The sequence below is a fragment of the Notamacropus eugenii genome, chromosome 5, assembly GCF_028372415.1.
Source record: "Notamacropus eugenii isolate mMacEug1 chromosome 5, mMacEug1.pri_v2, whole genome shotgun sequence".
Classification (NCBI taxonomy): Eukaryota; Metazoa; Chordata; class Mammalia; order Diprotodontia; family Macropodidae; genus Notamacropus; species Notamacropus eugenii.
Genome location: NC_092876.1, coordinates 413784847 through 413798555, shown reverse-complemented (window position 1 = coordinate 413798555; position 13709 = coordinate 413784847). Strand labels below are relative to the sequence as shown.

The window sequence follows — 13709 nt, the reverse complement described above, 5'->3', positions numbered from 1 at the left end:
GTTTTGAATATTTGTTTTTACTTTGATAGCATAATAGCACTTCTTTTTGGGATTCACCTTATACATGGCAAATATCATTCTAAGCCCTCATTTTATTCTGTGTATTTCTTTGTTTTTTATATGCAACAGAATGTGAGTTTTTTTTAGATCTCATCCATCAGTCTTTTTCTTTTTTTATTGGATTATTTAATTCATTTTAATTTGAAGTTATGGGAATTAGGTTTATATTTTCCTTGACTTGTCTCTAATATTTTTCCTCCAAATTGGGATTTTCCCCTCTTTCTCTGTAATCATGGCACGAATTTTTTTGGTTATTTAGCTGAATATATTTTAAGGTAACATTACAACCAGAGGCTCTGTTCCCCTTATCTTTAAGCCTCTTTACCCCTTTCCCTTGTTTTAGTTTTGCTTAACTTTATAGTATTTTCTTTCTTCCTCTTATGAAACACCTTTAAGATTCAACTCAAATGTCACTTCTTTGAAACAAAAACATTCCTTTCCCCCCAATTATTATCTCTTTACTCTAAACACTCTCAGTCTTGTGTGGAAATGTGGATATAGTGTCAATGAGCTTGAGATAAAGACATATGAACAGAAAATACAGAATACACACAGAGCAGATGTAGAGTATTAAAGTAGGGAGATAACAATTGGGGAAACAGGAAGGAGTTTTGAGAATCAGAATTTAAGTGCGAGAACTTCCTACCTATGGAGTATAGCCTGTGCCAAAGCACGGAGATGGGAAAAAGAATATTGTATGGAAGGAACAGCAAATAGGCAGGATGAGGGCATTTTGTGTATTTGACAGAAAGTTCAGGAGGAAAGATAATGAGTTCTATTTTGAACATGTTGTGTTTGAGATATTTATGAAATATCCGGGTGGAGATGTCCCACAGTAAATTGGAGATTTGGGGCTAGAGCTCAAGAAAGAGTTGAAGGCTAGACATAATGTGGGTATCATGTGCATAGGAAAGATTGTTAAATCCGTGAGATCTGAGTGCAGAGAGAGAAGTGTAGAAGGAGAAGAGGAGAGGTCTCAAGACAGAATCTTGGGATTTAGCCCTGGGCCAGTAAATGGATGAGGAACCTACAAAGGATATTGTTAGTTAATTTTTTTAAAGTGGCTACTTTATGTCAAGCAACATGCTATGGGTCAGGGACATAAAAAGAGACAAAAGATACCTTCTCTCTTCAAGGAGCTCACAATTTGATGGGGGAGATAGTGAACAAATGACATGTACGTACAAGCCATGTATAGAATAAATGGGAAATGACAGAGAGAAGGCACTAGAATTAAGAACTTGGAAAGGCTTCCTGTACAAGATGAGATTTGAATAGGGACTTGAAGGGTGCCAGGGAAGTCAGTAGGCAGAAATGAGAAGAGAGAGCATTTCAGACTTGGAGGACAGTCAGAGAAAATGTCTAGAGTCTAGAGATAGAGTGTCTTATTCAATCAAGAGTCAGGCCAGTGTCACTGGATCAAAGAACAGAGAATAAGGTAGGAGAAAATTAGAAATGTGGTGGGGGTTAGTTTATGAAGGGTTTTGAACACCAAACAGAGGATTTTATATTTGATCCAGTAGGTGACAGGGAGCCACTAGTTTGTTGAGTGTGGGGGTGGGGAGAAAGCAAGGTTTGACATGATATCAGATCTGTGCTTTTAGGAAAATTACTTTGGCAGCAGAATGGAGGTTGAATTACGGTGGGGAGAGGCTTCAGGCAAGCTGACCCAGCAGAAGGTTATTTCAATAGTCCAAACATAAAGTGATGAAGAGGGTGATGGAGGTAAGGAGAGAATATGAAAGTAGCAACAGGAAGCTAGGATTATTCCAAATCCCTCACTTCACCCAACTAGCTGAAGGGAATGGGTACAGCTAGTACTGTGAAATGCGGCAAGGGAAACTGTCATCAGGAAGGAACAAGGTTTCAATGATTGTTCGAGGACAGAAGGAGTAGGAGAGAAAGATTTAAGATAAAGAGGTCTGTTCTTTTTATATAGATGGATCTGTCTTATAAGTAGGAAAAATGTCACAAAAGAGTAGTGAAATAGAAACCCATAAAGGAGAGAGTATATAGAAGGAAAGAGGTGAGTTAAAAGTGTCAAAATTAAAAAAAAAAAACTATTGGATTTAGAAATATAGAGATCATGGATGATTTTTTCAGAGAGAGGTTTCTATAGAGTGTTTTGGACAGAAGCCAGATTGCGATGGAGTGGATGGTGGGAAAGTGGAGGCAAGAATTATAGACAGGTTTTTCTAGGACTTTTGCTGTCAAAGGCAGGAGAAATACATAATTATAGCTTGAGAGGGTGGTTGAATCAAGTGGAAATTTTTTAAGTATTATAAAAAGAGAGAAAGGTCACGTACCTCCTGTCATAGAACTAAGTTTAAGACAAGTAAAGGCAGAGAAAACTGAAAGCTTGAGAATATCTACTAAGGACAAGAGAGAATTTTGGATGAAGAATGCCTGTAGGACATAGAGACTAAGGCAAAAAGTCTTAGTTTTAAGTCCTGCATCTTGCATTCTGTAAGCCTAAGGGAATTACTTAGATTTTCAGTGTTTTTTAGGCAACTCTCTAAGATTATAAATTGATAAATAGTTACTGATCTGTTTTTGTAGATGGAATTTCCTTACTGGAATTTCCCTATATCAATGAAATCATAAATTCAGACCAAAAATTTCCTCCATGGCTTCAATCTGTGCAAGGGGAAATCCAATTGAAGGCTGAGTAGAAGTCTTAGAGTTATTCTTGGGAGAGTTAAAGGGGGTACTCAGTGCTGGAGCTAGCTTACATGGGTAACTTGTTAAATTTTCAGCGTGAGCAATTATACTTCAAAAAACAGCAAGCACTACAAATCAGGGCTTGATTTATTGCTTTATTGAGTGCATAGACTTACAAAAGTGATAGAGAAAAGTTAATGGCAGATTAAACTTGAAAGTATTGCATTCATAGAGCTGATTGTTAAACATTTTGTCATTTTGATTCATTGGCACCCAAAAAAGTCTTTTCATCATCTATACTAGAAAGTAAGGGTTCTAGAATAAATAGACTGAACTACAAAAGCTGTTCAGGTTGTTCTCATCTATTCTTTATGCAGACAAAGAGAATGAACTCATTTATAAAATAGAGAATATTATCAAGATAGCTTCCTGAACAGGAGGCAGACCATCCAGCTCCCACATATATATTTCAGTCAACTCTGAAATTCCGAATAACTGTCAAGAGATCCAATGAGAAAAAAAGAGAAAGGTCACTTACCTCTTGCCATAACTTCTTCCACTCTTACTACATGGGAGGTCACCTAGAAGCCTGAAGGCAATATGATTGGAAACTGCCAACAAAGAAGCACCAATATGGGGGTCCCAACTCAACCAGAAATGGGCCTGTTGTTGTTCAACATATATGATTCTTTGTGACCCCATTTGGAGTTTTCTTGACAGATACTGGAGTGGTTTGCCATTTCCTTTTCCAGCTCATTTTACAGATGAGGAACTAAGGCAAACTGGGTCAAGTGACTTGCCCAGGGTCACACAGCTCGTAAGTGTCTGAGGCTAGATTTGAACTCATGTAATCTGTGCGTCTCACATTTCTTTTGAGCTTTCACAATTCTGCTTTGCTCATAGAGCATAGCAGCTTTCTGATGTGGGCATGCCATGCTGGATGATTCTATGCTGGGGTCTCCCATGTTTCACAATCAATACCAAAATTCTTCAGAGAGACCTTGAGAATATCCTTGTATCCCTTCTTCAGGCCACCATGTGAATGCCTGCCTTGTGTGAGTTCTCTATAAAATAGTCTTTTAGGCAAAACACACATTTGAACAACATAGCTAACCCTTCGAAGTTACATTTTCTGTAGCAGAGTTTGAATGCTTGGCAGTCCAGTTCAAGAAAGGACTTCAGTATCTGGTACCTGGTCTTACTTGGTGATCTTTAGACTCTTTTTTAAAAAATTTATTTATTTAACTTTTAACATTCATTTACACAAAATTTTGGGTTCCAAATTTTCTCCCCCCCTTGTCCCTTCCCCCCACCCCAAAACACCGAGCATTCCAATTGCCCCCATCACCAATCTGCTCTCTCCTCTATCATCCCTCTCTGCCCTTGTCTCCATCCTCTCCTCTGTCCTGTAGGGCCACATAACTTTCTATACCCCTTTACCTGTATTTCTTATTTCCTAGTGGCAAGAGTAGCACTCGACAGTTCCTAAAACTTTGAGTTCCAACTTCTTTTCCTCCCTCCCTCCCCACCCCCTCCTTTTGGAAGGCAAGCAATTCAATATAGGCCAAATCTGTGTAGTTTTGCAAGATCTTTAGACTCTTCCTAAGACAATGCAAATGGAAGCAGTTTAATTTTCTGGCATGGTGTTTGTAAACTGTTCAGGTTTCATAGGCATACAACAATGAGATCAGCACAATGGTTGTGTAGACCTTCAGTCTTGTAGGCAGCCTCTTCTCTTCCACACATTCTTTCAGAGCCTCTCAAATGCAAAGCTAGCTCTGCAATGTGTGCATCAATCTCATCATGTATGTGTACATCCCTGGATAGTATACTGCCAACATACGTGAACTGATCCATAGCATTCAAAATTTCTCCATTTGCTATAATCAGTAGTTCCACTTATGGACGGTGTGGTGCTGGCTGATGGAGAACCTCTGTTTGCTTGGTGTTAATTGTTAGGCCAAAAGTAGCACAAGTGGCAGAGAATCAATACTTACTCTGTTATATCTCACCTTCAGAGTCTGAATTAACTGTATAATCATCTATGAACTAAAAGGTATCTCAAAGAAGTGTTTAAAGATGATATTGAGTTTAGATTGATCTATACCAAAAATGTGATATGAAAAGGAATGACCTACATTGAATTTAAGCAACTTAAGACCTCACAAGAGAAATAGGCAGATGAGATTAATGGTTGGGCATTCATTCTGGACTACACAGGACAGAAAAGTCAAGGCCAAGAGAATTCAAGAGGTAGAAGAGTAATTCCTGGAGTAGGAATAACAACAGGGTGGCAAACTCAAAGACGCTGTTGCTGAATAACCTTGTCTACAGTGTCTCAGAAGAAAGGCAACATTCATTAGCTTGCTCCCAAACAACTAATGCCAATCTAAAGGATTTGCATTTATTTAATTTGCCTCTGTGGAAGATGCAAAGGAAGCTTTGAATTCTTGTAACAGATATTGTTACAATAATAGATATTGAAGGCAGAGTGATCAGGCTGAAGTTATAGGGACATTAGATAACTGATGCAGCCCAAAGGATCCAGTCCTACAAAATTTTGTTCATCAAAGGTCTGTCTGAAGACATGACAGAAGAAACATTGAAAGATTCGTTGCACAGTTCTATTGGTGCCAGGATAATCACAGAGAAGATTGTCTAAAGGGTTCACTTTATGGACTTTAACTCAGAGGAACATATTAAAGGGATCATGGAAGACCAGGAGATTGTTGGAAACAAAGTAATTTCAGACTGGGCCAAGGCCCAGTGACTTTGGAAGCCATTGTGATAGTGGCCATGGAGGCTTTGATATTCAAGCAGGTGACAAATAAGGCCAATGGGACTTTGCAGACAGAGATCAAAGAAACTTGGTAGGCCAGGGTAGCTTTTGGAAAGCCTGAGGAAGAGACAAGTCACATGTAAAAACACCCCCAAATTTGAATAGCTTCTCCCTCATTTTTCCCATGGGGATTTTATTCCATCATCTAATTACTGACAGAGCATTCTGAGGGACATTCTAAGACAAACATGAAGTTCAGGTCTTGAAAAAGAGGTCTTGGAAAAATCTGGATAACATTTCAAGGGAGAGAGCTTATTGGTTTTGGTTGGATGGATGTTAAATATAAACTTTTCACATAAACAAGAGATAGATGCAGGAATCAATCTTTTTGTTTATGAGTTGCCTTGAGTTTGCAATGTTATGTCCCATGTACAAAACAATGTTGTCATAGAAATAATTAGTAACTGCAAAAAATAGAACAAAATTAAGATTGAAAGAAAGAAAATGTCTTATCTTGCCTTGCTGACTGCCAAATGTCACAGATGCAAATCTAAATCCAGTACCTTCTGTTCTGGTTCAATGTTGGGACAAAATGAGGCACTTAGGAGTCATCAAACATTTAACAAAGGCAGAAGTTTGCTTTGTCCTAACACAAGGATATGCAACAACTATACATAGCAAGGACATAGTGGCTTCTCTGGATATGGTCCCCATCATGTCCTTCTGGAAATGTGTCCAGTCAGTCAGTCAATCAGTCATCAGGATACAGTGACTTGTACAGTATTAAGAAGTCACCAAATTTCAAAGGCACCAAGCCCATATGACCCTAGGCTAGAAAACTGCATCATAGCTTGCGTATATGGGTTGTATGTGGGGAGGAAGCTGTATCGGGTAAGGGTTCTTCAATGAAATGACTAACAGATTCTTTCTATTTTCATTTTATCTTTGAGTCTAAAAGATTTGGAAAACTTTTTGAAAAACATCTTGAAATTTGATTTCTAGATGCTCTTTTTAGGTTATGCCTTTCAAGTAGTTTAATGATTATTAAATGTTCTCTCTTTGCTCTTTTTTAAAGGTCATTTGTTTTTGCTGTGAGATACATTAACTTCTTTTTGGTCTATTCTGATTTTCAAGGAATTTGGGTTCTTTTGGGGTGTGTGTATGCGTGTGTGTGTGTGTGTGTGTGTGCGCGTGCATGTGTGTGTGTGGTTTTATAATTCTTGTTCCAAGGTATTAATTCTTTTTCCAATTCTTTCTTTTATTGGTCTCATTTTTCCATTTCTCTTTAGCATATTCATTTGATTTTAATTTTAATTAAAAATTCTTTTTTATTCTTAATATTTTATATTTTAATTTTTAAAATTCTAATTCTTAAAACAAACTTTACATTTTGTGTAATGAACTTGTACCTAAACTTTTTTTTTTCACAATTGATTAGAGATATTTTGGAGGCAGTCTCTTATTTTGGAATTGTGTCTTAAGTGACTTTGTCATGTTAGCTCTTTATGGTAGGATTCTTTCTTTGCTCATTCTTCCATACTTCAGACTTTATGTTAGGGTCAAGCCCTGTGCTCTTTGAAGGGAATGCCTAGGTGAGTTTGTGTCCTCTTGGGTCCTTATGGTTTCTTATCAAATTGTGTGGGTGATGTCTTTGATAAGTTCACTTACCTTGGTAGTGTACTTTTCAGGGATGTACACATTGACAATGGGGCTGACACACACATTGCCAGAGCTAGCTCAGTGTTTGGGAGGCTCCAAAGAAAATTCTGGGAGAGAAGTGTTAGACTAACTAACAAAGTGAAGGTCTACAGTGGCATTGTGCTGACTTCACTGCTGTATGCCTGCAAAACATGGATAGTCTACTAGTGCCATGCCAGTAAACTGAATCACTTCCATATGAACTGTCTTAGGAAGATTCTGAAGATCACTTGGTAGGATAAGGTACCAGACATTGAAGTCTTTATTGAACTAAACTGCCAAGCATTCAAGTTATGCTTCAGAGAGCACGACTCCAATGGCTTGGCCACGTTGTTCAAATGCAAAATGTACTCTTGCCAAAAAGACCATTTTATGGAGAACTTGCATGGGGCAGGTGACCATATGGTGGTCAGAAGAAGCGATACAAGGACACTCTCAAAGTCTCTCTCAAGATCTTTGGATTTGATTGTGGGACATGGGAGATACTGGCGCAGAACTGTTCAACATGGCATGCCCACACCAAAAAAGGTGCTGTCCTCTATGAGCAAAGCAGAACTGAAACGGCACAAAGGAAACGTAGAATTTACAAATTTGGAGTAACCACCCCAAATGTTCATGCAGACTATCTGTGCCCAGTCTGTGGTCTGATCAGCCACAATCATACACATTGAAACTTCACTTTATCATGGTGATGTCATTTTGATCCTCTTTGAGAATGAAGGCCAACAACCATGCTTTCTTGGGAATTAATTAATTATGTATAATTCCAGGATCTTAAAAACAGATAAGGCTAGGGACATGCAAATATTTGCTGTTCTCAAAGTGGTCTGATCCGAGGCAAAGTCTGATTACTGCCCTTTTAGTCTGAGCTCTGAATTTCTGGCTTGGGTTTCAGTCTTGGCACTTGGGACTGGAGTAGTGATCAGCAGAGCTGCAAGTTGGCACTTGTCCCAGCCTCCTTGAATAATATCGCCAAAATTTGGACCATTTTTTATGGATTTGGGAGCTGTCCTTTCCCTGATATTCAGCCTTGGTCTTTTTTCAGTTCCTGCAGGCTTCCATGCTCCATGAGGTACGCTCTTCACCTCAGACCTATATACTTATCTGTCTATGTTAACCTGTTTGGGAAAAAATGACTCATGATTTTTTCCTGAATTTCCTGATAAGGACTTGGTCTGAAATATTTTATATGTATTGGTGGAAGGAATTTAGCTGTATTTCTTCCTACTATTAGACCATCTTTGTCTGTCTCCCAAGAGGCCCCCTTGACTCTATAATATCTGCTCTCTGGGATCTTGGCCCTTCAATCAATTACTGTCTCTTATCTTTAATCTTTCCTTACTCACTGATTCTTTTCCTTCTATGAGCAAATGTATGTAGGTCTCCTTTATAAAACCTTCAATGGACTCTGTCATCCCAAGTTATCTTAAATTTCCTCTACCTTTCCTAGCCAAATTTCTAGAAAAAGTTATCTCTGTTCCTTGCCTCAATTTCTCTCAATTTTCCTGGTACCAATTAATTTCTATTCATTTCAGTCTAGCTTCCAACCTACCATTCTACTGAAACATCATACTGCAAAGTTACTAATGATCTCAACTGTTTAATTCTCTCACTCCTTATTCTACTTGATCATTGTACAATATGGCTATTACTGTGTACAATGTCCTCCTTGTTCTGCTCATCTCACTCTGCATCAATTCATATGACACCCCAGGTTTTTCTGAAGCTATATAGCTTGTCATATCTTATAGAACATCAGTATTCCATCACAATCATATAACACAACTTGTTCAGTCAATCTCCAATTGATGGGCATACCCTCAATTTTCATTCTTTTTCTATCACAAAAAAGAGCTACTACAAATATTTTAGTACATATAGGTTCCTTTCATTTTTCTTTGATCTCTTTGGGATCAGAACTAGTAGTAGTGGTATTGTTAGTTCGAAGGGTATATACAGTTTCATAGCCCTATGGGTATAGTTCCAAATTGTTCTCCAGAATGGTTGGACTAGTTCTCAACTCTACCAACAGTGAATTAGTGTCCAAATTTTTCTATATTCCATTCAATATTTGTTGTTTCCCTTTTTTGTCATGTCAGCTGATCTTCCAGGTGTGAGGTGGTACTCAGTTATTTTAATTTTCATTTCTGTAATCAATAGTGATTTAGAACATTTTTTCATATAACTATATCTTTGATCTCTTCTGAAAGCTGCCTGTTTATATCCTTTGACGATTTACCTATTGGCGAATAACATATTTTTTGTATAGTTTTGACTCAGTTCCCAATATATTTAAGGAATGATGCCTTTATCAGAGAAACTTGATTTTTAATTCTCTCCTCCCCCATGAAATGCTTTCCTTCTATAATCTTGGCTGCATTGGTTTTGTTTGTCTGAAAACTTTTGAATTTATGTAATAAAAATTATCCTTTTTATTTTCCATGATCCTTTCTATCTCTTGCTTAGTCACCAATTCTTCCCTTAACTATAGATCTGACAGGCAAACATTTCAATGCTTCCCTAATTTGCTTATGATATCGCTTTTCACATGTCTGAATCATGTACCCATTTTGACCTTATCTTGGTATATATTGTGAGATGATGGTCCATATCTAGTTTCTGCAAAATTACTTTCCAATTTTCCCAGGAAATTTGTCAAATAGTGAGTTCTTCTCCCAAAAACTTGGATTTTTGGGTTTATCAAACTCTAGAAAACTACAGTCATTTACTACTCTCTAATATGTACCTAATCTATGCCACTGATCCTCTGCTGTATTTCTTGGTCAGTACTTGTTTGTTTTCATGATTGTCCCTTTGTAATATAGCTTGAAATCTGGTATTACTAGACTGCCTTATTTCATATTTTTTTCCTTGAACTCTTGTTCTTCCAGAATTTTATTATTATTTCTCTAGCTCTATCTAATGCTTTTTGGTAGTTTGATTGACATGACATTGAATAAGCAAATTAATTTTAGTAGAATTGTTATCTTTATTATATTGGCTAAACTTACCCATGAGCAATTACTATTTTTCCAATTGTTTAATCTGACTTTATTTGTTTGAAAAGTGTTTTATAATTGTGTTTATATAGTTCCTGGGTTTGTCTTGGCAGGAAGACTCTCAAGTTTTTAATATTGTCTACCATATTTTAAGTGGGATGTCTCTTTCTTTCTTATTTCTGGACTTTATTAGTAATATATAGAAATGCTGATGATTTTTGTAGGTTTAATTTATATCCTGCAATTTTGCCTAAGTTGTTAATTATTTTAATTGGCTTTTTAGTTGATTCCCTAGGATTCTCTAAGGATACCATTTATTGTTTTCAAAGAGTAATAGTTTTGTTTCCTCATTGCTTATTGTGATGTCTTCAATTTCTTTGCCTAGTTATATCTTATTGCTCCTATTTTATTGCTATAATGAGCATTTCTAGTACAATATTGAATAACAGTAGTGATAATGAACATCATTGCTTCACCCCTGATCTTACCGGGCAGGCTTCTAGCTTATCTCCATTACAGATAATGCTTGATGATGGTTTTCAATAGATACTATTTATCATTTTAAGAAAATTTCCATTTATTCCTATGCTTTCCAGTGTTTTTTTTTTAAATAAGAATGAGTGCTCTATTTTGTCAAAAGCTTGATATTTGGAATTTAAAAAATATTTCTTGATTAAACTATTTAGTCAAACATATAAAACTAATAAAATGTTCCTAAGGAATTCTGAGAATATAAAGACACTTTCATTCAGATTTGACGATTATAAAGACAGAAATATTTGAAATCATATAAAAAAGAAAATATTAAATGTGATAATTTTGTACCTGAGTATTACTCCCTGGGACTTCACTCTCTTCCTGGTAGTAACACTATCCAGCCTGTCTTCTGATTGTGATCAAAATAATTCCCCTAAATTTCATTTTTGCTTTTCAAATTTATCTTGGCTTCAAGGTCTGCAGTCATCTTATCTTAAGTTCAGTTATTTCCTTGTTTTTTTGTTTTCTTGAGACAGATGGACAAAAGAAAATTCAAGAGGAATTTCAAATCGACATGGATGCACCAGAGACAGAACGTGCTGCTGTGACAATACAGTCTCAATTCAGAAAATTCCAGAAGAAAAAGGCAGGGTCCCAGTCTTAGTGTCAAGAGTTTCCTCACAGTTCATGAAAATGAATCGAATTCTACAGTCATCAGATAAGAAAATATATGAACAAATGACCCGACCAGCAAAACCCTCCAAACAGACACATTTTACACATCTGAGTAACAAACATGAAGTGCATGTATACAAGTTCTAGATATTTATAGCCATGTAGGAAAATATAAGATGTGACATTTAAGCAATTAAGGTTATTTGTTTAGCTCTAGTTCTATCTCGTCTGTAACTAACAACTGTATTTGATGTCATAATAAAATAAAATAAAGAAATGTCAGTCTTCATTTACTGTTTTATATTAATATAGCAAGTCATAAATCATTAGAAAACAAATTCATATTTTCTTTTCCATTCAAAGCTTGAAGACATAATTTGGAGATTTGAATTTGTTATTTTTGTTGTTTGCTGAGGGATATAAGATGGTTTCTCCATCTTGCTTGACTTAGAGAATGTTCATTATGTCAATAAATTCTTGCTTTTAATAAAGGAAAAACAAGAAGTTTGCTGCAAAGGCCTGAATAGGAAGAATACATTTTTCTCTGACAAGGGAACCAGAGATGTTATTGAAGAAAAAAAGTGCTGATCCAGGATAGGAGACATGAATATAATCCACCTATATTTGGATCATATAATTTAGACTTACATAATACATAAATAAAGAGCAATACGCCCTTCTTTCCCAACCACCCCCGCCTAACTATTAATAATGTTGGGGGAAATTCATGGAAAATTTTGGCTTCTCATAACTATTATTCCATTTATTAAAAAAAATTCTTTGACCTTTGGAGGAATGGAGGCTTTTCTACCTTTCCTGTATTTTTCTATGGTCTTTACCCTATGCGTCACCCATTAGGATTATTTACCAGAATTTGCAATTTTGGAGCCTTTCCTATCTCTTCTACTCCTCTGTAAGTCTCATAGTTAAATCACCGTAATACAAATTCACTTTGAGGCTACATACATAGGGAAGAGAAGCTCATTATTTAGAGAAGATGATTTCATAGGAGCAAAGAAGCATGTACCCTCATGAGTTGGTAAGGTTTATAAATGGATACTTTTAAGGCCAGGATAGTCTTAGCCAGATGAGGTTATGGGCATTGATTAAGAATCCAGAACATTGCCTGACTTTTGTAGCTCAGTGGTATTGATACTGAGACCATATATATGCTAACAAAAACAAACAGGTGGATATTTGAATCAATAACCCAGGTAATTCAAACTAGCTCTCCATAGTTGACACAACTCTTTTCCCAATTCAGATATTTAAGGTAAAAGAGCTTACTTTACTGGGTTTCTCTTTTGGTGTAGAATTGGATGCAAGGAATGGGGTAGTGTGATTGGTCTGCCTAATATTCCATTTTCATTTACATGTTATTGAACAGTACTAGAATGGGATATACCTTGAAGGGTTAAGTGAATTCCTTCCCAGGACAAAAGTGTTTGACCACATAATCTCTAACTGAGCAGTTGTCCAGCATTGATCCTCTCTGTCTTTATGATCCTATTCATTTGCATATTCATAATAAAATGCACACTCTAGAGGAAAATCTCCATTTCTTGCTGAAAACTCTTGGGAATGTGGCATTAAAAGGAACTCACACCTTCTCAATACTGAAGAACTGCAACTTACAAAAGAATGATCTTGGGGAATTTAGATAATTTGGAGATTTCTCCGAATTTCAGAAAAACAGTCTATTTGCATTTCTGAATAATTCATTGGTCTCACTTCTTCTTACTTTCTAAAAGTAGATATTTCCATGCCTTAAAAGATTCCATCATCAGTCTTTTTCTTTTTTTTTTCTCTTTACATTTCTCCTTCGGTGAGCTTCTACTACTTCATCTATTCCTTTGTACAGATGATTCCCAAATTTTCATCTTTCACTCTTGTGCTCTGGACCCTAAATTCTATAATTTTTCACACACCCAGGTGTCCCACCCTTGCCTCAAACTCACCATATTCTTAACTTAGATCAATACCTACCCACCCTCCATATTCTCCTCATCATCTCCCTGATTTTGTTAATAGCACCACTATTCTCTAAGTCTGTCAGACTTAGGCCTTTACATCATGTTTTATTCCCCTCACCCTCAACTACTCTCCCTCACTTTACCATCAGAAAAATTTAAATTTTGATTCTGTGTTATCTTTTGTATCCTGTCTATTCTTGTTATTACCTCCCTGGTTTAGGTAAACCCTTAATACTTTTCATTGTCTATTATTGTAATATCCTTCTAACTTCCCTGACTCCATACTTTTCTCTTCTGTCCTACATATGAGATTAATCTCCTTCATGCATAATTCTTATTATCAATCAGCAACCATATATTAAGCACACAGAACAATGTTCTAGGAAC

The 13709-nt window shown here is 36.4% G+C and overlaps 1 protein-coding gene across 1 annotated transcript in view; it reads left to right on the top strand.

Moving 5' to 3' along the window:
* The window catches only part of PCP4 (Purkinje cell protein 4), a 29599-nt gene extending 17961 nt beyond the window's left edge, over nucleotides 1–11638 (top strand). The window contains exon 4 of the mRNA XM_072615768.1: nucleotides 11211–11638. Coding sequence (XP_072471869.1) covers nucleotides 11211–11338 — 128 coding nt within the window. The 3' untranslated portion in view covers nucleotides 11339–11638. The remainder of the gene's footprint in view (nucleotides 1–11210) is intronic.
* The last annotated feature ends 2071 nt before the right edge of the window (nucleotides 11639–13709 follow it).